The sequence below is a fragment of the Dasypus novemcinctus genome (genome assembly GCF_030445035.2).
Source record: "Dasypus novemcinctus isolate mDasNov1 chromosome 23 unlocalized genomic scaffold, mDasNov1.1.hap2 SUPER_23_unloc_1, whole genome shotgun sequence".
Taxonomy (NCBI): domain Eukaryota; kingdom Metazoa; phylum Chordata; class Mammalia; order Cingulata; family Dasypodidae; genus Dasypus; species Dasypus novemcinctus.
In genome coordinates, this window is record NW_026688137.1 from 225,373 (window position 1) to 252,972 (window position 27,600).

Below are 27,600 nucleotides of genomic sequence, written 5' to 3' on the forward strand. Positions count from 1 at the left end.
GTCTAGGCCTGCACAACTTGGATTCTTCCACACAGCTGCAACTCTTTGCCTACTCCTGGCGAAGGAGAAAGTTCGAGAAGCTTCATTGGTCCCTGGGGCAATGAGGGCAGCTTGAGCCTCCACAGATTATAACACCAATAACAATGTTGGCTCCTACTGCACAACCAGCAAGGGAGAAAGGGCAGGAAGCCCTAAACTAAAGAGAAAATTGTACCCAGAATAAACACTCTAGTAATCCAGATGACAAGACACCAACAAAAAATTACAATCCACACCAAGAAACAGGAAGCTATGGCCCAGTTAAAGGAACAAGGTAAGCCTCCAGATGACATAAAGGAGTGGAGACAACTAATCATAGATGTTCAAACAAATCTCCTTAATAAATTCAATGAGATGGCTAAAGAGATTAAGGATTTTAAGAAGACACTGGATGAGCACAAAGAATGTGAAAGCATACATAGAAAAACAGCACATTTTATGGGAATTAAAGGTACAATAAATTAAATTTAAAAAGCATTGGAATCATATAATAGCAGATTTGAAGAGGCAGAAGAAAGCATTGGTGAGCTTGAAGAAATGGCCTCTGAAAGTGAACACAGAAAAGATGAGGGGAAGAATGGAAAAAATTGAACAAGGTTTCAGGGAACTAAATGACAGCAAAAGGTGTGCAAATATACGTGTCATGGTGCCCCAGAAGGAGAAGGGAAAAGAGGCAGAAGGAATACTTGAAGAAATAATGTTAGAAAATTTCCCAACCTATTAAAGGGCATAGATATTCATGACCAAAAAAGTACAACATACTCCCATCCGAAAAAATCCAAATAGACCAACTCCGAGACACATACGCATCAGAATGTCAAATGCCAAAGACAAAGAGAGAATTCTGAGAGCAGCAAGAGAAAAGCAATGCATAACATACAAGGGATACCCAGTAAGATTAAGTGCTGATTTCTCACCAGAAACCATGGAGGCAAGAAGACAGTGGTCTGATATATTTAAGATACTACAAGAGAAAAACTTCCAGCCAAGAATGTTATATCCAGCAAGACTGTCTTTCAAAAATGAGGGCAAGATTAAAATATTCACAGATAAACAGAAACTGAGAGAATTTCTAAGCAAGAGATCAGATTTTCAGGAAATGCTAAAGCCTGGAAAGAAAAGACAGGAGAGAGAGGCCTGAAAGAGAGTCTAGAAATGAAGATTATATCAATAAAAGTAACTAAAAGTGTCAAAAGAGTGGTGAATATAAAATATAACAGATAAAACTCAAATAGTCAAGAATAAACTTAACCAACAATGTAAAGCACTTGTATTCAGAAAACTGCAACTCAATGTTAAAAGAAATCAAAAAAGGCCTAAGTAACTGGAAGAACATTCCATGCTCATGGATTGGAAGACTAAATATCATTAAGATGTCAATTCTACTCAAATTGATATACAGATTCAATGCAATCCTGATAAAAATTCCACCAGCATTTAAAAAAAATTGAAAACATGATCATCAAATTTATTTGGAAGGGGTCCTGAATAACCAGAAACATCATAAAAAGGAAAAGCAAACCCTCATCTCCAGACTTTACATCATATTACTTAGCTACAGTGGGAAAAACAGCATGGTAGTGGCATAAAGACAGACACATAGACCAATGGAACCAAATTGGTGGTTCAGAAACAGACCCTCACAGGTATGGTCAAGTGATTTTTTACTATCCTGTCAAACCCACACAGCTCGGGCAGAATAGTCCATTCAACAAATGGTGCTGAACGAATTGGATTATCCATAGCCGAAAGAAGGAAAGAGGACCCCTATCTCACACCTTATCCAAAAATTAACTCTAAATGGATCAAAAACTTAAAAATAAAAGCAAGAACCATTTAACTTCTAGAACAAATTGTAGGAAAATATCTTCAAGACCTGGTGGTAGGTGGTGGATTCTTAAAGGAGATAAGAGGACTGAAATGGACTACTGATGTTTAATGTATGTAGAAGTTTTAACTAGCTTTACTGTAAAAGCGTGGAAATGTATAGAGTGGATGGTAACACATAATGAGTAACAGCTAGTTTTTACATGGGGATGTGGCTGAAAATGGTACATTACATGCCAATGGACAGAATGCTAGAGAATAACCTAGGAACTGAACAGCACAGTCAACCAAGAGGTGGATGAGAATTGTTGATGGTACAGAGGCAAGAGTGTCCTTTGTGAGCTAGAGCAAATATACATCACTTCTGCAAATTGTTGGGAATGTGGAGAAGCATGGGAAAAATACAACTGGAGTGACCTATGGACTGTGGTTAGCAGTAATTATATAATATTCTTGCATCTATGTGAAAGATGTACTATGTTGATACTGAGGCAGTATGAAAGATGTGAGCTAAATGTACACTATGGACATGGTAACAATTAGATGATATTATCTTACCTGTAGCAAATGTTCCACCACAGTGTGGTATGTTGATGGAGGGGTGTTGTTTGGGAATTCTGCACATGTGCATGATTGTTTAACAAGTTTACAACTTCTGTCATAAAAATATATTTAAAAAATAATAATAGAGTGTGTTGGGGGAAAAATACACCAAATATAAGATAAGTACTATGATTAGTAGTAAGATTTTGACAATATTCTGTCATAATTTGTAACAAATGTCTCATGACAATGAAAGGTGTAGGTGGAGTATAGATGTATGGGACCCCTGTGTGATGCTATGCATGTTTGCTTTGTAAGTTCACAACTTTTAGTATATACACGTATTGTTTATGTATGTTCATATATAAATGATATAAAGAGAATAATTATAGGGTTGTTAGGGGAAAAATACTTTGGTTAGTAGTAATATTTTGACAATGCTCTTTAATTCTTACTTAAAAAGGTTTAAGAACAATGTAAGTTATTGGTGGCGGGTGAGTTATGAGAGTCCTGTATGATGTTATATATGTTTGTTTTCTAAGGTCACAATTATTATTGCTTATGTATGTTTATGTATGAGTGATATATTTATATAAATTAATTTTAAAAATAAATAAAATAAATAAAAAGTTATAAAAAGAAAGGAAAATGGGGGCAGGCAGGGAGAGGAGGCGGAGCAGGCCACCGGCGCAAGGGCTGGCGGGGCTGGGTGGACTCCACGTGCGTGGGCGAGAGGGCGCGGGGCCGCGGCATGGACGCCAAGCTCTAAAGGTTCAGCAGTGAAAAAAGAAAAAAAGATAACAAGAAAAACAAAACAGAGCCACCCAGGGCTCCCGGCAGGCTCCAGCGCGCGCGTCCCAGACGAGGCCTAGCTCGGGGGCGGGTGGGGGCGCGGGGCATGGGCGCAGGCCCGCGGCCGCGGGGGGGTCGGGCCGGAGGGGAGGCGGTGCGGCGCGTCGCCCCTCGGGCCGCCTGCGGGGGTTTGGTGCGGGCTGGGGTCTGCCCCGCGGGCCGGGCCTGCGCGCTCCCCAGGCCGCCGCCCCCCGGGCGCGCGGCGCCTCACCGCGCAGCAGGCGCTGCTGGTCGCGGATGATGTGCTCGCAGAGCAGCCGGTGCCGGCGGTAGTGCTGGATCACCAAGTCCTTCTGGCTCAGCAGGTTGCGGCGGTACAGGTTGTCGGCGCGCAGCCCCGTGCTCTCCACCTCCAGCTCGTGCGCGCGGCACAGCAGGCGCAGCACCTCGCGCTGGTGCTCGCTGGCCGCCTGCCCGGGCAGCAGCTGCTCCATCTGCGACGCCTTCTCCTTGGCGATCGCCAGGCGCCGCTCCAGCCCCGCCTGCCAAGGAGGCCGCGCTCAGGGCCGGGACCGCCGCCCCCACCCCCTCCTCGGGGACCCGGCCCCCCAGGAGCACCCCCCAGGCGGAGCGCACAGCCCCGCCCCTGCTCCCAGGACGCTGCCCGGCTGGCGGGTCCCGTGTGTGTCCCCTGTGCATCCCCAGGGCCTGGCCTCGAGCTCGACCCTTGACCTCTCTGCAGGGCTCCTGGCACTCCTGGCAGCTGTGCTCCTTCAGGGCACAGCAGGCACAAGGCGGTGGCTACAGCCCCGTGGCCCCTGCGGAGACGCAGGGCTGGCGCTGGGCGCCGCCGGCCAGAGCCTCCCGGCCAGCTGATGAGTGGGCACATCACAACCCTCTTACATTCAAGAACGCCGGCTGACACCTCGGCCTTGTGCTTGGGGGGCATTTTAGACAGCAAAACCACCACAACAATGCAACAAAAAACACAAGGCACTAGGAAGACGGGGAGGACCGCTGCTGGGAGCACGAGAGCTGAAGCAAGAAGGCAGGGCGTCGCCCCGCTCAGCTTCGGCTCAGATCGGGCACCTCTGGGCACTCAAATCTTTTGCCGCTCCGTGCAAGTTTGCAAAAGACCGCAAAAGCGCCGCAGGTATCTATGGTGGCGTTACAAATAAAATTTCGTGGGAAGGCAAATTTGCCGATATGAAATCCGTGGCCGCTGGGGCTCAGCTGTATTTATTTGGAGTAAATCAATTCATGGATTCATCATCTCTTTGCCACATTGCCCAATGGCCTCGGTAGCTGGCCCTGGAAGGTCGCGCGCCCTTGCTGATGTGCACTCTTTCGTTGAGCAAGAGGACGTTTTCCTTATTTTTAAAGGGCAGAGGACACTGGAAATGAAAACAATCTCCAGATTGCTGCAAGTTGGGGAACGGGTATAGCTCAGTGGTTGAGCGCCTGCTTCTCACGCTTGAGGTCCTGGGTTCAATCCCCTGGTACCTCCTGAAAAAAAAATTGCTACAGGCAAATTAAATAACAGCCAAGAGGCCCTCGGTTTGGCTACGCAGATCTTAGGAGGAATAAATGCCGCCTGCAACAGCAGGGCATCATCAGATGGTTTCTCTGCTCACTTAAAAACATACCTGAAAGCACCTTGGCTAAGGGCAGGGAGAGTATCGGCTTCACTGGCATTTTATCCGAAGGCTTTCTCCATCAAGTGCCAGTCCTGTAATTTTTCCGAAGTTAAACTGCTAACTGGCTACCTTATAACTAGCTACCGTAGAACTAGCTAGCTCTTCCCAGAAAACAGAAACGAGAAGGCTTCATTCTCCAGAGAGGCACCTGGGGGCAGCTTGCCCGCGCTGCACGCGTTGGCCGAGGGCAGAACCAGGGGGAGGCCGGAGCAGGGCAGGGGGACGCGCTGGGCACGACCTGGTCGTGGGAAGCGGAGGCTTTGGGCCCGAAGACCCCGCGTGGAAGTGAAGCAGCAGGGGTTCGCAGTGGACCCCGCGCGGCCGCCCAGCCCTGCGCCCTCGGCCCCCAGTGGCCCCAGCGGCCCCCCGCCCTGCACGCTGGCCCCGCAGCCCGCGCTCCGGCCGTGGCTCTAACAGCACGTGCGGGCCCCGGGCGCAGGCTCCTCGTGCGTGCTGGGCGTGTGGGACAATTCCCGGGCTCCCCGGGCCTGAGGCCCCTGGTCTGTAAAGTCGCGCCCGGCCCTGCTCCGCAGGGCGCTCCGAGGAGCCGGCGGGCCCGCGCTGCAAAGGGCCTGCCCGCGGCGGTCAGCAGCCGCGCCGGCCGCTCCCGGGCCCACCTTGAGCGCCGCCGTCCTCCGCTGCTCCGCCAGCAGCATGTGCAGCTCCTCTCTGGCCAGCGCCACCTCCGGCGGCTCCTCTCCCTCCGCCGCCCCCTCCTCCGCCGCCTCGCCCCGCTCCCGCGGCGCCTGTGGGTGGGTCTTCTCGTGCTCCCAGCTGCAGCCGCGACACAGGGTCAGGGTTCAGGCTGGAGGCCTCGGTGACCCTGCTGGCCCAGGCCGCCCACTCTCAGGAGGGGCGTCGAATGGGGCCGGGCTGGGTCTACCATGGGACCTTTCCTCTCGTATGGAGAAGAAAGGCATGAACAAAAACCGGAAGGAAATACAATACAGAGGAAACCTTTGCCGCAGGAGCCCTGGTGATCGGTCAAGGGCTGCAGCCCACCCAGCCCCAGGGCCCAGCGCTGCCCGTGGCCGTCTGGGTGGCCTTGGACCACCTCCTAGGTAAACCTATCCTCTCTGAGCCTCGGTTCCCTCGGCCCACAAAGCCCTGATTATCTCAGCACATGCTCCCTGGAGGGAACGCGGCAACCCATGACTCATGGCCAAAAGCCCAGGCCTGCCTATTGGGGTGCAAGGTTGTGTCTAAAGTATGGCGAGGATCCCACAGAAATGAAGCATGAAAGAGGGAACAGAAGGGAACAAGGTCAAATAAAATGTGTGGCTGAAAATGGAGGAGATTGTGAGAGAATTTCTTTTTATTTAGAATTCCTCCATGATAGGTATCAGGCTATTTTTGTAACTTAAAAAAAGGAAGAAGGAAGTCAAAGAGAAGAAATAAGAGGAGGATTGGGAGAAGTAGAAGAAAAAGTGGACTTAAGCACAGCCCCAGATAAGTAATTGGATGGATGGATGGATGAGTGTGTGGGTGGATAGATGGGCGGATGGGAGCATGGATGGAGTTACGGCTAGAGGACGGATGGATGGAGGGAGGGGTAGATTGGTGTTTGGATGGATGGGTGGGTGGGTGGGTGGTTGGGTGGATGGATGGATGGATGGATGGTGAGTGGGCAGGTGGGTGAGTGTGCAGGTGGGTGGGTGGGCAGGTGGGTGGGTGGATGGATGGGTGGGTGGATAAGTGGATGAGTAATCATATGTCCCAATTTGTCCAGGACATTTCCAGGTCACACTTATCATCCCAGTGTTATGGTTAATAGCAACTCCTTTCAGCCTCAAACACATCCTGGTTTGAATGGTAAATTAGACAGTCACTTTCTACCAGGGAACACACACCATAGGTGTGAACAGGGGTAAGTGTGGAAAGACGGAAAGAGCCCTGCATGCTGGATACATAACCTTGGGCAAACCCACACCTCTGAGCCTTGGTAGCCTCCTGGGTACAATGGCGTTGCTCCTGGCTGACCTTCCAGGGCTGGCTCTGGGATACGTTACAGGAGATAACCAAGGGGCCCAGAAGTATTCTTCTACCTGGTCCAACTTAGCTACAGGGCAGGAGAGCAGGAGGGGTCCCAGGCCAGGAGTCCTGCCTGGGGAGAGAGGGTGCCCTTGGCGAAAGTTCCTTGAGGATCTCCAAGCATAGAGGGAGGCTGGACAGAGCTCCCCCCGATGGGCCCCTCTGGTCCTTGCTGGCTGCTCTGCCCCTTTGGGATGGACAGTGCTGGGGTGGACACACTCACTCTGCAATTGTTAGCAGGTGGCGGGATGTGTCGATGTGCAGCTCAGTGTTGGTGTTCTCGAGTTCCACCAGGCTGCGCCGCATCTCCATTTGCTCCTTGAAGGCCCCGATGAGCTGTGCCCGGATCTTGTTCATCTGCAGGCAGCTGTCCTCTGTGTCATGGCAGGGAGATGTGGCTGCACCAGGAGAAGCACTGCCTACGACAAGGATGAACTCCATGAGCATGTAGTCTGACCAATGGACGAGCTAAATGAGCACATGCGGATGAGTGGAGGGATGGAGGGATGGAGGGATGGATGAATAAATGGATGGATGATGGGTGGGTGGATGGATGGACAGGTTAGGCAGGTGAATAAATGGATGGATTGATGGACAGATGGATGGATAAATAGATGGATGAGTGGATGGACAGACAGATGGACAGATGGATTAATGGATGGATGGATGGGTAGGCAGGTTGGGCAGATAGGTAAACAGGAGGTAGGTGGATAGATGCACGATGCACATGTGGATGAGTGGAGGATGGGGGTAGAGGGATGGATGGACAGATGGATGAATGGACAGGTGGATGAGTGGATGGATGGATGGAAAGACAGATGGGTGGGTGGCTAGGTTGGTGGACATTTGAATGAATAACTTAGAGGGATTTAGACCTTCTCTCTGCCTGAATTTGAGTCTCAGGAAAGCAGAGACAGGCTGGACCAGCCATCCCCGCTCAGACCTCACTTCCTTAGAACCCTCCCAAACATGCGATCGGGGTCCACCCGCCTCCTGCAGGCTCCCTCACAGCCCTTCGCACTTGTAGGGCTATGCAACATTTTGTGGTGAATCTTTTGCCATCTGCCCTTCCTGCTAGACGATACACTCCACAGAGCAAAACGGTTTGCTCGTTTCCCACAGTGCACCCCTGCCGTCAGCGATGGTCGTCACTGCCTGCCCAATAGCTCCCTCCCCTCTGGACACGCGCGGTCCGTCCACTGCCCGACCCCTGACCCTGAGGCTGGCGGTCGGGGCTGGTGAAAGAAGTCACGGTGCAGCCAGATGACCGGATGCTTTGCGGTCATTAGCTCAAGGTTTCCAAGGCGTTCTCAGCACAGCCCCGCCCACCACCCCATGCTGCCCTCGGCGCTGCCACAACGGGGTGGAAGGGAAGCTCAGTGCTCGCCACGAGACCACCCCCGCTCCGTGGCGCTGCCCCTCCCCACAATCGCCGAGCTCAGTGGGGCGAGAGCTCGGGCACAGGCCTGGACCCCGCAGGAGCCCAGCTTCGCAGTCATCGCTCGCTTTGTGACTCCCCAACCGGCCCCTCCCACCGGCCCCGCCGCTAGCCCCCTGGACTCAGCCTGCCATCGGCCGTCACCCCCCTTCTTCGAGCCTTTCCTTGGCTCTTGCTGTAATAGAGACCTGACCACCCCCTGCGGACCCTGTCTCCAGGGCGCTGTTCTCCTGGGTCCCACCCTCCCTGCACCCCATCTGGAGAACAGTCCCTGTTGCAGAGCAGGCACCCAGTAAGTGTTCATCAGATGAGGAGAGGCAGGAGCAGGATCCCAGTTCCTTCCTCCGTCGTGCCTGTGTGTGTGTGTTTATCTTAAAGACTAGAAGGAAAGACCTAACTGCTAACGGGGTCCTCTAACTCGTGGGGTCAGGAGTGAGCTTCGTTTTCTTCTAATACTTTGCCATTTTCTCCAAGTTGTAAACGATAAACACATTGTTTTATTTTTTAGGAGGGACCAGGGATTGAACCCAGGACCTCGTGCACAGGCAGCAGGCGCTCAGCTGCTGGGCGGCCTTCACTCCCAGCATGTATTTTTAATATGATCAGGATACGTTTTTAAAGATCGTGTATTCACACAAGTAATACGCAAACACATTTTTGTCATAAAAATTCAAATAATGCATCAAGAGTTAAAAGAGGGGTGGGGAGTAGGGTATATGGGAACCGCTTATATTTTTTTAATGTAACATTTTGTGTGATCTATGTATCTTTTAAAAAAAGATAATAAAAGATTTTTAAAAACCTCTTGATCATCCCATCGCCGTCCCCCCAGCCCAGCCCCCCTGCACAGGGAACCCCTGCTGGCCTTTCGATGTATCTACCCCTGGATCTCTTTCCTGTGCAGCTTTACATGTATACACGCACCCAGAGAGATGTGGAGGTTTTGGGTATGTGGGTTTGCCTCAGCTTTATTAATACGTGGCATCCGGCTGGAGCGAATATCCTTAACCCGCTTCTCCCGTCTGACCACGCGTCTTGGAGGCCGTCTGTCCACCTCCTCTGGGGCAGCTGCACCCAGCCACTTTGATGGGCACTTTGGGGCTTTCCAGTTGTACCACTGCCTTGGGTGCAGGGGGTGGGCTCCTCTAGGGCAGGTTTGGAGGGGTGGGACTGCGGGGTCCTGGGGGTAACGGCTGGGTCCCAGGGTAGATATTTAAATATGCTTTTAAATTGGCCTCCAGAAGAGTCATTAATTTATATTCCTAGTAAGAGTGTTTAAAGCAACCATTTCCAGGAAGCGGCTGTGGCTCAAGCGATTGGGCTCCCTCCGCTATATGGGAGGTCCTGGGTTCATTTCCCAGGGTCTCCTTGTGAAGGCGAGCCGCCGGTACGGCGAGCTGGCTCAGCAAAAGAGACAAAGAGGAGAGACGATGAGAGACACAACAAACCCGGGAGCCGAGGTGGCTCAGGCGATGAGCGCCTCTCTCCTACCTCAGAGGTCCCAGGATCGGTTCCTGGGGCCTCCTAAAGGGAAGACGAGAAGACAAGGAGACACAGCACAGGAACGGACACCGGAGCAGGCAGCGAGGAAACAACGAGGGGGTGTAAACAAATAAAGTCAATCTTTAAAAGAAAAGCAACCATTTCCACACTCAATTTTATATCTGCTTACATTATCTACTTAATAAGCATTTAATATTATCTGACATTTTCGTTTTGGTGAAAAATGTTTCAGTTTGCACCTCCCTGCTTCCTAAGGCAGCAGGTAGTTTTTTCATATGCTTATTGACCGGCAGGAGTTCTTCTATGAATTACCTATTCATTTCCTCGCCTATTTTTTATCCGGCACTTGGCTCTTTCTTACCAATTTTTTAGAAGTCCTTTATAGATTGTGGTAAAACTTGTCTTCTTAAACCAAAAACATAAGTGTGTGTATATACATGTATGCAAACACGTATAATTTTCAACTCGGTTTGTCACAGTGTGCTTAAGAGCATCTTTTTTAACTTGCTGATTAATTTTATCATTTTGTGCTGAAACTACGGCGTGCTCTAAGAACCAAAAAAAAAGAGGTCTCTATAAAACAGATTCGGAGGCAAGAGGGAGAAAAAAGAAAAAGGTAGGCAGGTAAGAAAAGGAGGAGAGCGCGGAGGGCGGCGGAGGCACGTTCCGCCCGCGTCTCGCCGGCGAGGGGAGGGAAGCCGGGAGCCAAGGCGGCACAGGACGGTGCTCGGGCCCTGCCCGGGGTCGCTGCCGGGGGTGGGGGACGCGCCCCGGGCCGCGCGGGGACACAGTGGCCCTCGGCTCTACCTCGGGCGTCCCGGCCGTCGGCCTCGCTCGGCTTCTCCGCTTCCTGCTTCTCCAGCTTGGACTTGAGGCGCTCGATCTCCCTGCGCAGGTCGGAGATGACGTCCGTGTACTGGGCGATGTGGTAGGAGGCGTTGAGCAGGTTGCGCTTGACCTAGAGGGCAGGGAGCGCGGCCAAGGTCAACGGCCGGGGCACGGAGGGCGCGCGGTGAGGACGGCGGGTTGCGCGGGTGGGGCCGGGCACGCTGGTGAGAAAAGCTCAAATACCAGCCTGGGATCCTCGCCAGGGAGAGGAAAGACGGGGGCGCTCAAGCCACAAAAGGACGCGGGGACCCCGGTGCAGGATCCTGAGTGACGGCGGCGACGCGCTGGAGGAGGCAGAGCTGGGGAGATGCCACAGCTCGGCGGGTGCCGGGCGCGCGGGGCAGGGACGGTGCGGGAGCGTGGGCACTTTCAGGGCAGTGGACAGCGCTGTCCTCTGTGACCCCGTGACGCGGAGACACGCCGCGATGCCTTTGCCGAAACCCACAGCAGGCGCAGCGCAGAGCGCGGCCTGGTGGGAGCCTGGGGCTTGAGCTAAAACGACGTATCACGACCGCCGTCAGTTCTAACACGCTCGAAACGGGGTGCCGGTAACGGGGGAACTGTGCGTTTGGGTGGTACAGGGGAACTCTGCACTTTCTGTGCAACTTTTCTGAAAACCCAAAACTGCTCTGAAAATAAGGTTTATTATTTTTTAAAAGACAAATAGCACACCCGAGTGAGGACCCTCTGTGTCATCTGGTCACCCTCCGCCGCCACCAGCCCTTTCCCTGCCATCGTTGACGTGTCCACTTCCAGATCTTCTCCTGTGCAGATTCGTATGCACACACGCATCGGGAGAGACACGGTTTTCGGCGTGTGGGTTTGGCGTCGGGTTTTTAAGTACGTGGCGTCAGACCACAGCGAATACCCTTGAACTTGCTCCTCTTGCCCAGCAGTGGCCCTGGCAGGCCATCCGTCTGCACAAAGGTCTCCTGCGCCTCTGGAGCAGCTGCCGAGGCACGGGGGGCGCGCTCCGTCAGGTGGGCCCTTGGCTTTCCGGCTGGAAGGCTTCCTTGGGCATTGGGGTCTCTGGGGTAACCTGGGAATAGGGGGTCCCGGGGTCCGTGCAGACGTGGCCCAGCTGCCCTGAGGCTGCACCTATCGTCCTGGGCCCAGGTTCTCCGAGAGGCCCCGCCCGCCTCCCCTCGGCAGAAGGACCCCTGGGTTTGGCCTTCTCCGTCAGCCTCTCTCACAGCCCCCGAGTCTCCCTTCAGAGCTTCCCACAGCTCAGGACCACGTCCCATCTGCGCGAGTTCCCGAGCTCCGCACTCGCGCGGGGGCAGAACCTCTGTCCTGTTCGCGGTTTTGCCCCTGGTGCCCAGCTCTGAGCCAGTGTCGGTCAGCGCGGGTCTGCAACGGTGCTGGTAAGAAAACAGCACCTGTCCATGGGTCAAACCAGGGCCTCCTGACCCGTGTGCAGCTGGCCCATGCGCAGTGCCGATGCGCGCAAGGAGTGCCCTGCCATGCAGGGGTGTCCCCCTCGTAGGGGAGCCCCACGCCCAAGGAGTGCGCCCCGTAAGGAGAGCCGCCCAGCGCGAAAGAAAGCGCAGCCTGCCCAAGAATGGTGCCGCACACACGGAGAGCTGACACAACAAGATGACGCAACAAAAAGAAACACAGTTTCCCGGTGCCGCTGATAAGGATAGAAGCGGACACAGAAGGACACACAGCGAATGGACACAGAGAGCAGACAACTGGGGAGATGGGGAGAAAAGTAAATAAAAATAAATCTTAAAAAGAAAACAGCTCCTCTCCCCGGCCCTCCCCGAGCCGCGCGCCGGCCTGCCTTAGCGCACTGGGCTCTCGTGTCAGCCCTTAGACACGGATGCTTTGGCCGAGTGCAGCAGTGTAGACAGAGTAGAAAGCGGGTCAGAGGGGACCCTGGAGCCGGCCTGCTGGGCCCCACCGCCGGCCCTGCCGCTGTCTCTCTCCATGTAGCCCTGCTGGCCTGTCTCTAAAATGGGGTTCCTGTAAGGGGACCCACCTCCCGGGGACAGGGCATCAGTGAGGAGAGTCAGATCACTCGGGGACAGAGAGCGTGCGGCCGCGCCGAGCACGCGGGCACTACACCCGTGCCCTGCGCCCTGGAAACGGGAGGTGGAACTACGTGGGGAGAGGGTCTCTGCGGGTGTGGTTAAATGGGGGACCTGAGCCGCGCTCACCTGGGGGTCTGCAGGGGTCCTAGATCAAGGACACCCAGAGGTGAGAGCCTGGAGGGACGCGGCCACCAGCCGGGGGCGCTCGGGGCCCGGCGGCCGGAGAGACCAGAGCCCCCCCACAGCCGCGGATGTCACCGACATCTGCCTGCAGAGGGCGGAGGATGCGTGTCGGTGGGTTTAAGCGCGCAGGCGTGGGGCTTCTCCAGGGCAGCCCCGGGAAGCAGAGGCGCCCAGAAGGCGCGCCCCGGGCGTTTGCCCCACGTCAGAGGCACGGAGGGGCGGAGAGGCGCGCCTGGGCGCGGGGCAGGGCGCACGTGGCCCCCGGGGCGGGCGCGGCCGCCGTGGCGCAAGCGGCTTACCCTGGTCTTGATGGTCTTGGCGCGGTAGGCGTAGACCAGGGTGCTCCGCGACTCCTCGAAGCTCGAGCTGGCCGGGCTGATGTGGGCGATCATCACCGTCCGGCTGTTCCCCCCCAGGGCATCCTGCTCGGACAGAGGCCCCGGGTCAGGGGGCGGCGCGAGACGAGCCCCCAGCGGTCCCCAGGCCCGGCGCAGGGCACCGGCGGGAGAAGCCCACAGCGGGGGCTCGAAGGGGCATTGGTGGGTTGGTTGTTTACTGACACCCCCCATCGTGGTGGAAAGGAGGTGACCAAGCTGCCCGTGACCGGACAGGCAGGGCCGGGGAGGTGGTGAGTTCCCCGTCCCTGGGAGTGTGCAAGCACAGGCTGGGCCGGACTCGGAGGGAAGGAGACGGGGGAGCCCGGCAGGACCCCGAGAGCCAGGCCACCCTCGCGGCAGGCCGCCCTCCCTCGCAGGGCCCGCAGCGCACACCTTGAGCAGCCGAGTGAGCTTGCTGTCCCGGAAGTTGACGTACTGCGCGCGGCTGCCGCCCTTCTCGCTGAGCGCGTTGATGCAGTTGCCCAGCGCCAGCAGGGAGCGGTTGATGTGGGCGCCCTCCTTCCGCCTTTTGCCTTGGTTCTGGGCCTGCGGAGGGGGCCGAGCTCAGGGGGCCGCGGGGCGCTGCCCCTGCTCCCTCCCGGCCCCCTCGCACAGGGAGGACACTGAGGCCCGGGCCCTTCTCCTAAGGGGGTCCTGGGGAGAGCCACGACCTCCTCAGTGGGGGGCTGTGAAGCCACCTGCCTCGTGGTCTGCGGGGGTGACGCGCAGCCCGTGTAAGCGGCGCGTGGAGTGCGCGCCTGATGCTGAAGGGTGCTCGTATTAAAAAGTGTGTGCAGGAAGCGGATGTGACTCAACGGATAGGGCATCCGCCTACCACGTGGGAGGTCCGCGGTTCAAACCCCGGGCCTCCTGATCCGTGTGGAGCTGGCCCACGTGCAGTGCTGATGCGCGCAAGGAGTGCCCTGCCACGCAGGGGTGTCCCCCATGTACGGGAGCCCCACGCGCAAGGAACGCGCCCCATAAGGAGAGCCGCCCCACGTGAAAAGAGCACAGCCCGCCCAGGAGTGGCACCGCCCACACGGAGAGCTGACCCAGCAAGATGACACAACAAAAAGAAACACAGATTCCCAGTACCACTGACAACATCAGAAGCGGACACAGAAGAACACACAGCAAATGGACACAGAGAGCTGACAATGGGGGAGGGCGGAGAAAGAAATAAAGTAAATAAATCTTTTAAAAAAAGCGCGTGCGCGGGGAGCGGGAGGAGCTCAGCGGTCAGGCTCCTCTCCCCATGTGCGAGGTCCCGGGTTCAGTCCCTGGTGCCTCCTAAAAACAAAAAGTGTGCGTGTGCTGTGTCGAGAAAGCCCCCTCCAAAAGCAAAACAAAGCTGGGGCTTCCTCGCCCCCCAGCTTTCTGTCTCTCCCCTAGAGGGGCCCCCTGGCCTCGCACCCTAAAACAGAGACCACGGCACCCAGCCTGTCTCTCGTTTGCCGCATCCCGCTGTTCAGTTCCTCCAAGTCACTCAACTCTCGGGGCGACCACAAGTTCACTGGAATGTTCGGCGTTTTCACACCTGCCCCCACCCAACCCCATTAGAACGTGGGTGCCAGGTGGACAGAGGCCTGTCCGTCCCGTGTCCCAGGGCCAGGATCCAGCAGGCTCCGGCCAGCATGGGCAGGACGTCTGTTTTTTCCTCGCTTATATCTACATTTCCCTAGTTTTCTCCACCTTCTCACCGGAAGTGAGAAGAAAACACTAACGTTTCCTTCTTAAGGACACGGGTTTTACCGTCCAATTGGAGCGTGGTCTGAGAATGGCTTAAGCGACCCATCTGGGACAAACCCCCCAGTCTAAGGCCGAAAGGGGCAGCAGGGCCCCTACACTGCCCGTAACGGGGACTCCGCAGGAGGCTGCAGGGGAGAGGCCGGCTCCGGCCCAGGGGAGGGTGAAGCACAGGCCGGCTGCGATTTTCACTAAGTGGGAGCCAGGGCTGGGCAGGACTCGAGTTTGTCACGTGTCTGTGTCCCCAGCCCTAGAACATAAAGGCTCTGTGAGGGATTTCTGGGTAGAGAGGAGAGTCTACCAGGCCCTAAGGACGGTCCACCTCGGCTTCCTGATAAGACGGCTAGAAAGGCCAGGGCCCAGAGAGGGGCAGGCACCTGCCCGAAGGCACACAGCAAGCTGAGCACAGCGAGAGCATGAGCAGAGACCCAGGGCCTGTGGGTTCCCCCCACAGAGCCGTGCCCAGGAGGCCAGCATCTGCCTTAGCTCCTGAGGGCACCCGTTGGACACACCAGCTCTGCCACGTTTCCACCAAGCCTGGCCGTGGCAGCCCGTATCTCAGCCCATAGGGCTGCTTTCCTCCACGACCCGCCGGCTTCGCCCACGTGGAACGGTCAGCCCCGCGTCTGCCGAGACCGGCCAGTGCCCCGCGGCCTGAGCACAGGGTGCAGAAGTGGACAAAGTGGCTCAAAGCCCATGCAGAGCCCAGAGATGCCAAGCCCACGGCACAAACCGGAGGACAAAGCGCAGAGGCCCGGAGGCACGCAGGGGGCCAGGCCCCCCAGAGCCGCACCCCCACTTCATGAACGTGTGCCCTGGCAAATCGCATCGTCTCCCTGAGCCTCAGTGTCTTCATTTACAAAACAGAGGGCGCTGCCGGTCCAGCCGTGCTGTGTGCGTGACCGGAGCGGCGAGGGCCCGTGCGCCCGAGGGCCCTGCTGGGGACGTCGCTGCTGTTCGCAGTTACTCTGACTCCCACCGCCGCCGAGCACTGGCAGGTTAGCCATTCCTGAGAGCTCCCTGACCCTGGCTGGGTCCCTGCCCTCATGGAAGGCTCAGTCCACTGGGGCAGCCAAGGGTGAGCCGCAAACCCCACGCCCAGGTGCTCCCAAAGAGAAGAGCCAGAGGAGCAGACTGGAGGGCCCCGGGGGGCGTGGGGGCGCCGGCCTCCCAGAGGCGGGGGCCCGGGAGCCAGGCTCCCGCCGTGATGAGCTGTGCACATCCCCCCAACAGCACTTTGCTCTGTACCTGCCTGCGTGCACTCTGTTCCTCGTGGCTGAAATGCTGTTCCTGGTCTCCCCCCACCCAACACCCAAGGACCCTTTAGGCCCAGCTCTGAGACTCCCCATCCAGCCTCTGTGCGGACCCAAAGCACACACAGCGCTGGGCAGTAACGTCCACTCCCCCGGGGCTCCCCAAGGACAGGCCTGGCTCCCCTCAACCATCTCCCGCACGGGTCTTGCAGCACAAAAAGCGCCCCCGCCCCAACTGCCGGCTAACGGGGCGCGCGCCTTTGGGCCCTGTCCTCGGTGCTGAAGGTGCGTGCGGGGAGGGACCACGGGGTCCCGGGCGCCCAGGAGCCACTGTAAGAGAGGAGGAGGGGGCGCGAGGCAGCCGGGACCGAACCTGGGACGCCCTCTCCGAGCCGGCCAGGTCCACCATGAAGAGCCTGCCGATGCGCGCTTCCTCCGCCAGGTCCGCGCCGCGGCCCCACTGGCGCACGGTGACCTGGAGCACGGCGTGCGAGCGAGACGACGTCTTGTTGGTGGCCGTGGGCTCCTGCGTGCGCTGCCGGTTGCCTTTGGTGAGGAGCTGCATGATCTGGGGACAGAATCAAGCAGAGCTGGTCAACGCTCCCACCCTCCGGAAGCAGCCGGGCCAGAGCCAGCTTCGCCAGCCGGGGCGGGGGGCAGCACTGTGGCAGAGCCTGGACAGGTGGAAGCGATTTCCAGTTTGTGGCACTTCGTGGCGCTGCCTGAGCCCGACACCTCCCCTGCCCCTGGCAGACATCACCAGTGGATTACCGAGCTCCTTCCCGCACAGGGCGTCTAGCAGTCCCAGAGCCATGCCAGCAGCCGTGGAAATCAAGCCAGTGAGTACTTGCTATGTGCAGGCTCCTACCAGAACTACAGAGCACGTGTGGAGAGGGGAGGGGTCCAGGCTTTGTGATGCAGCCTAGGCAAGGGGGCCGCACGCCCCCACACCTCTATGCGAGCCCCAGAACCTGTGAGAGACGGTGCTAGGGTGTGTGGATGTGGGCATGCGCTGGCACGGCTGGCACTCGTGGTCAACGAGGGGCTGGGGGCTAAGGGAGGCTCTGCTACTCAGGAGGTGACGGGGGCCATCGAAGGCGCTTGAGCAGGTGAGAGGCCCTGTTTTAGGAAGCCCTCCTGAGGGCGGTGGGGAGCGTGAGCTGGCACGGAGAGGGCTGTAGCCATGCTGGCACTTGGCCCTCCTCAGGGGACAAGGGGTGGGCTTGACACCATCCCACTCTGCAGAACTGGGATTGGGCGTGGCAAGCGGACTTCCTGCCTTCAGCCTGCGCTGGCTGCGTCCGGACACAGGGAGGGGGTCACCTGCCGGCGCCCCTGGCCGCGAGCAGCCGCCCCCCTGACAGCTCGGGCCCTGCCCTTGGAGACGGCTCTGCCCCCGGAACTGGAACGAGGATGCCCCCGTGGACCCGGGCGCGCAGGGCCGCGGGCCGGACGCGCGTCCCTCACCTCCTGGGCGTTGGAGGTGGAGGCCTCCGTGATGCCCGCGATCTGGATGCTGCCCCGAGAATCTTCCCTCAGGTCCAGGAACCCCGAGGACGGGTTCAGGAGATCCCGGATCACTTCGTTATAAATCTGGGTGGAAAAGAGAAACCGCGCGCACGGTGGCTGTGGGGGGCTGGGGGCAGGGGCTCGGAGCCCACGGGGCCCCGGGAGAGGCTCAGATCCCGGGGCCGAGGAGGCCGGGCTCACCTCGAGGTACGACATGGACACACGGTAGTCCACGGCGCCGCGGCTCTGCTCGATGGCCCGGAAGAGGTGGGCGAGCGCCTGCAGGTAGATGCCGGGCTCCGCGTCCAGGCCCAGCATGGTGTGCGTCTTGCCGGCGCCTGCGGACGAGCAGACGGCCCTGGGGGCTCCGGGGGGCTCGGGCGTCCTGCGGACGGCGCTCGCCCGCCCCACGCGCGCCGGGGCGGCGCTCACCCTGCCCCCTCCATTGTGCAAACCGTCCCGGCGCTCCAAAGGCGCCTTCCCGTTTCGGAAATAAGGGGAGAAAAACAAAACTGAGCCAGCCCCGTCCCGGACTGCGCTGCGGAAGGAAACCTGGGCGAGGAGAGCAGCCTGGGAGGGTGAGAAGCCACAGGCGCTGGAACCGGGGCAGGGGGGCGGCGGGAGCCCGGGCGGGGCTTGTTCCCTTCTCCAAGCTCCCTCTAAGCCGTTCGGGTCATTTTTATTATAAGGGAACTCATGGAAGGAACTTTTTCAGGGAGACCCCTTTCCGGGGCACCTTGCTTTTCCCCTTCCCCTTTTCTGAGGCAGGGTCGCGTCGCCCCTTTCCTTGACTAGAGCCCAGCAGCGGGCAGGGCTAAAGCTTGGTGGGTGAACGAAGGAAACAGATGAGCTGTGACTTGGGGCAAGCTGTCCCAGCTCCCCCTCTGTCCCGCTGGCTGTCCAGCTCTGACACGGTGATTCTAGTTCACGGGCAAGAGAGGTCGCCTGGAAACGTTTGTCGAGCCCACTCGTGAGAGCAGAGAAGAAATTCACAGATCCTCACAGGCAGCAGAGTGTGGACGTGGGTTGAATTCCAGATTCACACCCCCACCCCTCTGTGCCCTTGTGTGACCTTGGGGAGGTCGCCTGGCTCTCAGCGGCTCCCTTCTCGACCTCCCTCTCGGGCGGCTCTAAGGAGCGGGGGTGAAGCGCGGCCAGCAGGCCGCAGGTGCTTTATGCTGTGGGGGGTCCAGGTGGCCAGGCCGCCCCGGGGTGGCCCCTGTGCTCCTGGGGACACTGTCCTCTGCCCAGGCATACCTGAGGGGCCGTAGGCGAACACCGTTGCGTTGTAGCCGGAAATGACACCTTCCACTAAGTGCTGGGTGGTGGCACAGAACACCTCTTCCTGCGGGCAGACAGGACGGTCACCGGACAGCACGAGGGGCAGAGGCCGAGGTCTGAGACGCTCTGCTCCCTCTGCGCGTGGACACGGCGCGTGGGGAGGAGCCTGGAAAGCGCTGGATGACCTGGGCTGTCCCTCACCGCGGGAGGGGGATGGCCTCCGGGCACTGGGGCCTCCCCTGACATCATCGCCCCGACTTCTCGCTTCAGGAGACCTGGGCTCCGATCCCACTGCATCCCACGATGTGTCCCAGCCCTTCTCAGCCCTGGGCTCCCCTTTGTGCAGTGGGGACAACAGGGCCTCAGGGAGGACACGACAAGGACAGCATTCAGTCCTTAGCGGACATGACATGGGAACAGCATCTGGCCTTAGTGGACATGACATGTGGACAGTGCCTGTCCTTAGTGGACATGACATAGGGACAGCGTCTGTCCTTAGTGGACATGACACAAGGACAGTGTCTGTCCTTAGTAGACATGACACAGGGACAGCGTCTGTCCTTAGCATACACAACATGGAGACAGCATTCTGTCCTTAGCAGACACGACACGTGGACAGCATTCTGTCCTTACTGGACAGCATCTGTTCTTAGTGGACATGACACAGGGACAGCGTCTGTTCTTAGTGGACTTGGCACGGGGACAGAGTTCTGTCCTTAATGGACAGGACACTGGGACAGCATTTTGTCCTGAGTGGACATGGTTCTGTCCTTAGTAAGGGTGGTGTGACGGGCAGGGGAAGGAAGGGCTCAGAACCCACCCTGAGCCAAATGCGAGCTCTGGGCCCCTGTGCCTCCCCCAGCCTCAGCTTCTTCAGCTGCGAAATGGGCACGCGGCTCCTCCACCCGGACCTTGGCCCCACCGCGGGCCTTGCTCTCCTCCCTTAGTGCCCCTGTGCTGCCCTGAGGGCACTTTCACAACACAATGGCAATGACACCTGTCCCCTTGCTGGGGGGGTGAGCCCTTGGGGACAGGGACTGTATGCATGGCACCACTTTGGTGGATGAATGAACACATGAGATGAATGAACACATGTGGTGAATGAACACATGTGATGAATGAACACAGGCGATGAATGAATGAATGCACGTGATGAACGAATGCACACAGACAGAAAGGCACCCCGACGGCGCTGGCACCTGGTGGCCCTGCGTCTGTGGAAGGTGCCCCCTGCTGCTGGCCCACTCAGACCGCCCAAGGCCCAGGCGGGTGTCCTCTGCACCGTGGCCCCCCAGGGGGCAGCAGGGGCGGGGGAGGGGGCAGCGGAGCCAGGGGAGGGGGCAGCGGGGGGTGGGGGAGGGGGCAGCAGGGGCAGGGGAGAGGCAGTGGGGCCGGGGGAGGGGGCAGCGGGACCGGGGGAGGGGTAGCGGGGGCGGGGGAGGGGGCAGCGGGACCGGGGGAGGGGTAGCAGGGGCGGGGGAGGGGGCAGCGGGGGCGGGGGAGGGGCAATGGGGCCGGGGGAGGGGGCAGCGGGACCGGGGGAGGGGGCAGCGGGGGCGGGGGAGGGGCAGCGGGGGCGGGGGAGGGGGCAGCGGTGGGGGGAGGGCACCTGGGAGGCGTGCTGGTCGAAGACGGTGTCGAAGATGAAGGTCTTCTCGCGGGAGCGGTGGGTGCGCAGCGCGTCCTCGGCGTCCTCTCCGGGGTCCATCAGCACCACCATCTTGGAGCGACGAGGACAGGGGTCAGAGGGGCCCACCCCTCGGGGCCAGGGGAGGGGCCTGGCGCCACCTTTGGCAACATCTGGGGACCAGCTGTGCTCCGGGCAGGGACGATGGCCCGCTCCCTTTCCCAGGAAGGTGCGTGTCCAGCTTGCCACCCCCTAAGCCTGGACCCCCGGCGCCCCCAGGCCGTGCTGGGCTCTGCACCCCAGCACACCCCACGCCAGCACCAGCGCATGGCCCCAGGACCCCACACTCGAGGGCGGAGACCTTGGAGAATGATGGTCCCCAGGAGCCAAACGTCATATTTAGTGTGACAGTCCCATGTCAGCTTGGCTGGGCCACGGTGTCCAACTGTCCAGTCCAGCAAGCACCGGCCTGATTGTTACTGTGAGGGTGTTTCATGGACTTAAATCATCGGTGAGCTGCTTGAGCGACAGCTGGCTGCATCTACTGTCTGCAGAGGAGGGTGCCTTCCACAAGGAGGACGGCTCAGCCGGTCAGTCGGCGGCCTCGTGATTTCAGCAGGCAGAAGGGACGTCCCTCTCCACTGCAGCCAGCCAGCCTCTCCCGGGGACCCATCAGAAACCTCCGCGGGAGTTCCCAGCGTGGGGCCTGCCTTACGGCATCTGATGTGCCCGCGCCCACGGTCCTGTGAGCTATTCCTCTAAGAAACCTCCTCATATCTACGTTTCGTGTACACACGTCCATCTGCTGCTGGTTCCGTTTCCCCAGAGAACCTTGGAAGTACAGTCGGCAGCCCTGACCTCAGCCCAGCGGCAGTGACCTCAGCCCTGACCTCAGCCCTGATCTCAGCCCCATGGCCCTGACCTCAGCCCTGGAGTCCTGACCTCAGCCCCACAGCCCTGACCTCAGCCCTGCAGCCCTGACCTCAGCCCTAAGCCCTGACCTCAGCCCTGACCACAGCCCTGACCACAGCCCCAAGCCCTGACCTCAGCCCTGCAGCCCTGACCTCAGCCTCGTGGCCCTGACCTCAGCCCTGGAGTCCTGACCTCAGCCCCGCAGCCCTGACCTTGGCCCGGCAGCCCTGACCTTGGCCGGGCAGCCCTGACCTCGGCTCCGCAGCCCTGACCTCAGCCCTGCAGTCCTGACCTCAGCCCAGTGGCCCTGACCTCAGCCCAGCGGCAGTGACCTCAGCCCCAAGCCCTGACCTCAGCCCAGAGGCCCTGACCTCAGCCCTGGAGCCCTGACCTCAGCCCTGACCTCAGCCCTGACCTCAGCCCTAAGCCCTGACCTCAGCCCCACCGCCCTGACCTCAGCCCCGCAGCCCTGACTCAGTCCTGCACTCCCGGATACAGGCTCTTCGAAGAAGTCAAGGGATGGGGAGGGACTTTGGAAACTGTGACGTGCTGAGCCTGGCCTTGGCCTCGATGCCGCTTGCTGGGGGCTGAGCCGCCCCAGGGAAGGGGTGGGGTGCCCGCTGCCCTGGAGAAGCCCCGCCCCTGGTTTCTCCGAGCGCCCTGGTTGCATCCCTGGGGTCCCCATCCGGCTCATATAAGCACGTAATTATGAAGGGACGGTTATTAGGGCCCCTGGGGAGAGGGAAGTTCAAGGGAGCCCCTCCCAGGGAGCAGTGGGAGGGCGGGGCGGGCAATTAGAACCCAGCGCCCTCGGCTGTTTACTGCGGCAGGAGCTCCCCGCCGGTAGGGAATGGGGAAGCGTCCCCCCACCTCCCCCGGGCTGCAGGACCAGGGTACCCAGGAGGCGTCCACGGGGTCCTCAGGGCAGGCCGGGGAGGGACCAGGAGCCCCCCAGCCTGACCCCTGCCTGGGGTCACAGGGTTGCCGTCTGGGGCCTCGGGGGACGAGGGCCGGCCCCGGGGTCCGGGCGTCTGGCACGGGCCTGGACGAGCAACCTGGGCTCGCCGCTGGCTCCTGCCAGCACTTTCTCCTTGACTTAAGCCAAGTAACTCCTGGCCGTCCCCCTTTCCTTCTGCTTCCAAAGACAGGCTGGAGGAGGCCCGCGGGAGGGGCAGCGGGTGGCGGTGGGCTCTGCAGAGGTGGCGGCAACCCCAGCATCCACGGACGGACACGGGTGGATAGGCAAAGGGTGGGCTACCCAGCGGGCTGCCGGCCGCCACGAAAGGACAGAGCTCCGGCCCGCGCGGCAGCACGGATGACCACGGAGGGCGCCGCGCGTGGAAGCACCAGATGCTCGTGACGCTAGAGGGACAGCGCACGGCGCCCCTTGCATGCACACCTAGACCGGGCCATCCAGACAGGAAGCGGCTTAGCGTCTACCGCACCCAGGGGGCCACCCAAGCTTGGGACCAAATGGTCACCTACCAAGGCGACGACTGCTTTGAGGTGTGGCTTGGTCACCACACAGCCGTGGCCAGGCAAAGGCCAGGAGGCAGAAGAGGGACCTCCTGGTCCCGGTGGGTGCAGCCGAACCCCGTTACTCCAGGAAGACTTCCGGCCCCACCAGAGGCACCCCCGGGGGGCAGCTGGGCCCTCGTGGGCAAAGCGCCAAGACTGGGAGGATTGCTTTTGAGAGTCAGTGTCAAGTCGAGTAAATTGTTATTATTTGCCTTAAGATCATTTAGAAGGGATACGCCCTTCTTTTGTCACGTCGTTAGTTTTTAAACTTATTTCTTTTTAACTGTGGTAAAATAGGCATCACGTATAAATCATCTGGACCATTTCAAGCGGACGGTCCTTTGGCATTAAGTACACGACAGTGCTGTGCAACGACCACCACTTCCTATTTCCAGGCTGTTTTCACCATCCTAACCCAAAACGCACGCCCATTTAGCTTTAGCAAGGTCTCCCCAGCCCCAGCCCCACTCCCCCGTCCTGCTCCCTGTCCCCGTGAAGTTGTCAATCCTAAGCTTTCCATAGGACAGAGATCGTCCCGGCTGCTCCCCCTCAGCGCGAGGCGGCCGAGGTCCACCCGCGCCGCAGCTCGTGCCAGCCGCCGCTCCTTCCCACGGCCGCATGGTGGACCCGCAGCGTGGGGGGGCCGTGTCTGTCTCTCCAGTGCTGTCGACGGACGCCCGGGTCCCGTCCCGCCCCGGCAGCTGCGAAAGACGCCGCGAGGACCACGGGTGCCCGGGCATCCGCCGAGGCCCCGCCCGCCCTTCCTTGGGGTCTAGGCCTGGGAACGGGGTTGCTGCGGCGTAAGTAATCTTCGTCCAGCTTTCCGAGGTCCCAAGTCGATCCCCACAGTGGCCGCACCATTTCACATCCTCACCCACATATTCAAGGCCCCGTGCCCCTTTCCTCAGTGTTTTTCACCAGTAACCCACAGGGGCAGCGTCGGTCAAGACCTCTGCAAAGCTGGCCACGAAGCAGCAACCCCTGCCCGCTCCCCTCCTCCGACTCCTGCAGCTGACCCTTGGGTTTTCATCCGGGCTCTGAATAACACACACACAGGCTCGCCCGGCGCCTCCTCGCGCCCCCGGCTGCCTCTGTGCTAGATGCGGCCTCGCTGCCCCCCGTGTGGTAAAGCGAATGCCATGAGATCCGCACTCAGTGTCTCCACATTACAACCAGGTCGGCGCTCTTCATGTCCAAGCCAGACCCCTTCCTGCAAAACTTTTGGTTTTCTCTCAATTTAACACTGGTCTTATTTTTACATGTGCTTAGTTTTCTATGAGCTTAGTTTAGCATGAATCCACCCCAACCTCTTGCCAACCGTCGGACTGCCCCCTTGAGGTTTTTAAACATACCAGACTCGCCAGCCCTGCTGCCTTCCTGGCGGCACTGCTCCCCGCGCCCCCCGCCTGCCGAATCTGCGCCGGGCCGCCCGCCCCAGGGGACAGATTTTCTCCGGCTAACGACCTGGATTCCTGGCCTTTCGGTGCAAACTTATTCTTAGGAGCCACATTGCTTTTCACATGAAAATGATCTCTTTAAATGACAAATGGGAAGATCCAATTCACTCAACAAAATCTTGCTTTACCCCGAATCTGGCATTTATCCTGGCAAGTGAGTAGCATGAGCACAAAAATCTCTAAATTGTGCCTCCAGCTCAGCCTCTGAACCTGTTTCTAAGAAGCAGGAATCCTCGGCAATGGGGAACATGGCGAGCGCCCCACTCTTTAAAAATACGGACATCGAATCCCAGGCCTGCTCAGGGCGCGCTGCCCTCCTCTCCCAGCCCCTCACTGGCCCGTGGGCAGCCACGCCTGATCCTGCTTTGGCACCTTGCACGGCCCCTCCCTCTGCTGCCTCTGCTCCCAGAGCCCCCTGTGCCCTCTCCCCGCTTCCGGCGGGCTCTGTTCTCCAAGGCACTTAACTCCCCCGCTGTGATGCGTTTAGCCGCATGTTGTCTGCCGCTGCCCATTCTGACGGGAGCCTGTCTTGTCCACTGCCCACCCGCTGTCTGGAGCCGCGGCCTGGCAACTGAACACAAATATCGCCTGGGGCTGGAAAGGACAGCACAGGGGAGATGCAGCAACGAGCAAGTCCGCAGCCAATGGAAATGGATTCCTCGCGTGCTTCGCGTGGGCTCGGAGGGGCGCCTGAGGCGCCAGCTGAGAGGGGGAGCCGCGCGACCGCCTGCCCCTGCCGAGGACCGCCCTCGTGCCTCCCAGCCTCACCTGCTCCCCCACTTTGTGGGCAATGATCGAGGCTCCTTCGTCCAGCTCGGTGTCATTGAGGGGGCGAATTCGAAGTGCCACCTGCGGGTGGGACAGCACAGTGGATGCGCTCCGGGGGCCCCGCCTCCAGCCTCCGGGCAGCCGTGCTGCACCCGCGCAGCGACCCCCAGCCCACGCTCGCCTCCCGCGCCCTCCTGGCACGGCTCTTAGGTGGTGACGGTCCCGAGCCACGGGCAGCGCGCCAGCTCCATTCCAGTTGTCCCCGCTTGGCGCGGGCGAGTGTATACATCACCGCAAGCCACTGGCTACGGCCACCCTCAGGTGGGGACACCAAGGCACCCAGGTGAAGCCATGTGTCCTGGGTCACCCTGGGTGATCTCACCCGTCACGCTGCTTTTCCCAGCACCGGGAAACACCCCGCCCAGCCCTTTACTCGCTCCCCAAGTAGGAAGCTCGAGGGCTCTGCGTGCCGTCCCGCCGTCCCCGCCGCCCCAAGGGGCCTGCCGGCGCCCTCCACCCACGCCCACCGCTGGGGTCCTCCCGGCAGGGGTGCTCTCGAGCTGCTCCCGCAGGCCCTGGCCTCTGGGGGGGTCTCCCTGTCAAGTGCGCTTCAGCTGGTAGGAAAGCTGCCATCTGGGCAGGAGCGGAGTGTGTCGTGGCTTGGGGTGAGGAGTCGGGGAGCAGGGGCTCCCCAGGTCCCCGGAAGGGAAGGTGGGTTGGAGGATCAGGGCCGGGGGCAGCCGTGGGGTCTCAGCTGGTAAGAGACCTGCGCCACCTGGGGGTCGGGGTGGGCTGAGAGAGGAGGGGCATGGGGAGGGAGGCGAGGAGGGAAGGGGGCCGCAGGGAAGGGGGGTGCGGGGCGGCCGGCAGCGCCAGGCGGGCCAGGTGAGGGTGGTCAGGGGAGGGCGGCCAGGTGAGGCGGCGCGGGCTCACCGTGAGCTGCTGGTCCTTGGGCTCGGCCGCCAGCTCCCGCCTGGCCGGGCTGCCCCTGGCTGGGGAGGGGCCGTCGGCGGGGCCGGCGCTGGGGCGGGAGGGCATGCGGCCGGTGGAGCGGGGATGCTGTGCGGGGCCGCGGGCCACGGTGGGAGGAGGCCGGAGGGCGCGCCCCGCCCCGCGCAGGTGACATCAGCAGGCAGGCGCCGCGCCCGCATCTCCCCGCGGGCGAACTGCTGGCAGGTGGGGGCACAGAGTGCGCTGGCCCGGCGGGCTGTCAGTGGGTGCAGTCCCCCAGCAGACACCTGGGCTCCACAGCCCTCGCCAGTTTTGGGGGAGCCCTCGCCAGGTTTGGGGGGCCCTCACCTGCGGTGGGGCAGGACCACGCCTCCACAGGGCAGAGCCTCCTTGGCCCCGAGCCGGGCGGGGCCCGTGGAGCCGCCCCCCGAGGCGGCCGCAGACCCAGGCGTGATGGAGGAGGGTGGCCCGCCCATGCCCTCTTCCCCGGGTGAGTTTATTTACAGCCTAAAGGCTGCGCTCCTGCACCGCAGTCCCCAGGGAAGCCCCTGCACTGCCAAGACACGAAACCAGTGCCAGCTGGCACTGCCCTCGCCAGCGGAGACTAGACGCCCTCCGGGCAGCGCCTCCTTGGAGCCGAGCGGCTCCTGCATCTTGACACAAACCCAAGACCGCACCCAGGCACCCAGGCTCAGCCCCGAGGGACCCCGTGAAAACGTTCTCGCCGGGGTGGGAAGCTGGCAGGCTGGTGGGGCGGCTGGCTTCCTGCAGCGTCGCCCACTCGGGCAGGGGGTGTGGGAACCCGGGTCCGCCCACCCTCTCCTCCCTGCGCCCGGGTCAGCGTGGGCTCTGGGGATCCTCACCCGGTGAACAGGCCAGGGGGGTGAAGCCAGCACCCCGGGCCTCCCACTCACAAGGACCTTGCAGAGACAGGCCTGCTCCAAGGCGGAGGCCACAGCCCTCCCTGCTCCCAGCCTCTGGAGGCAGGAGCCGGCGGCGGCCCCCGGGGCCTGGGGCTCGTGCACAGCTCTGCTGCCCCCATCCCCGGGGTGGGCCAGGGACGTTCTCCACACACCGGCTTTGGGAAACCCATTTCCACAGCATTAGCTTACCAAAGCAAGCACAAGTGTTTCAGAAATTCTTTTATTTACAAGTTATGTAAGACAATTACAACTAGTAAGTTTAAAACAATGAGATATTTTTTGAAAACTCTGTCCAAAATCT

At 59.8% G+C, this 27,600-nt stretch overlaps 1 protein-coding gene across 1 annotated transcript; it reads right to left on the reverse strand.

Moving 5' to 3' along the window:
* Positions 1-2: 2 nt before the first annotated feature.
* LOC101419035 (kinesin-like protein KIF19) lies at positions 3-26,465 on the reverse strand. Its single transcript, XM_071213565.1, has 14 exons — positions 26,359-26,465; positions 25,426-25,506; positions 20,753-20,863; positions 19,120-19,207; positions 18,064-18,200; positions 17,821-17,946; positions 16,727-16,921; positions 13,748-13,900; positions 13,277-13,399; positions 10,678-10,828; positions 7,153-7,348; positions 5,516-5,672; positions 3,234-3,743; positions 3-92 (listed from the first exon to the last, which is right to left on the reverse strand). Exons 1-14 carry the CDS (start codon positions 26,461-26,463, stop codon positions 3-5), a joined length of 2,223 nt encoding a protein of 740 aa, XP_071069666.1. The 5' UTR covers positions 26,464-26,465.
* Positions 26,466-27,600: the final 1,135 nt, after the last annotated feature.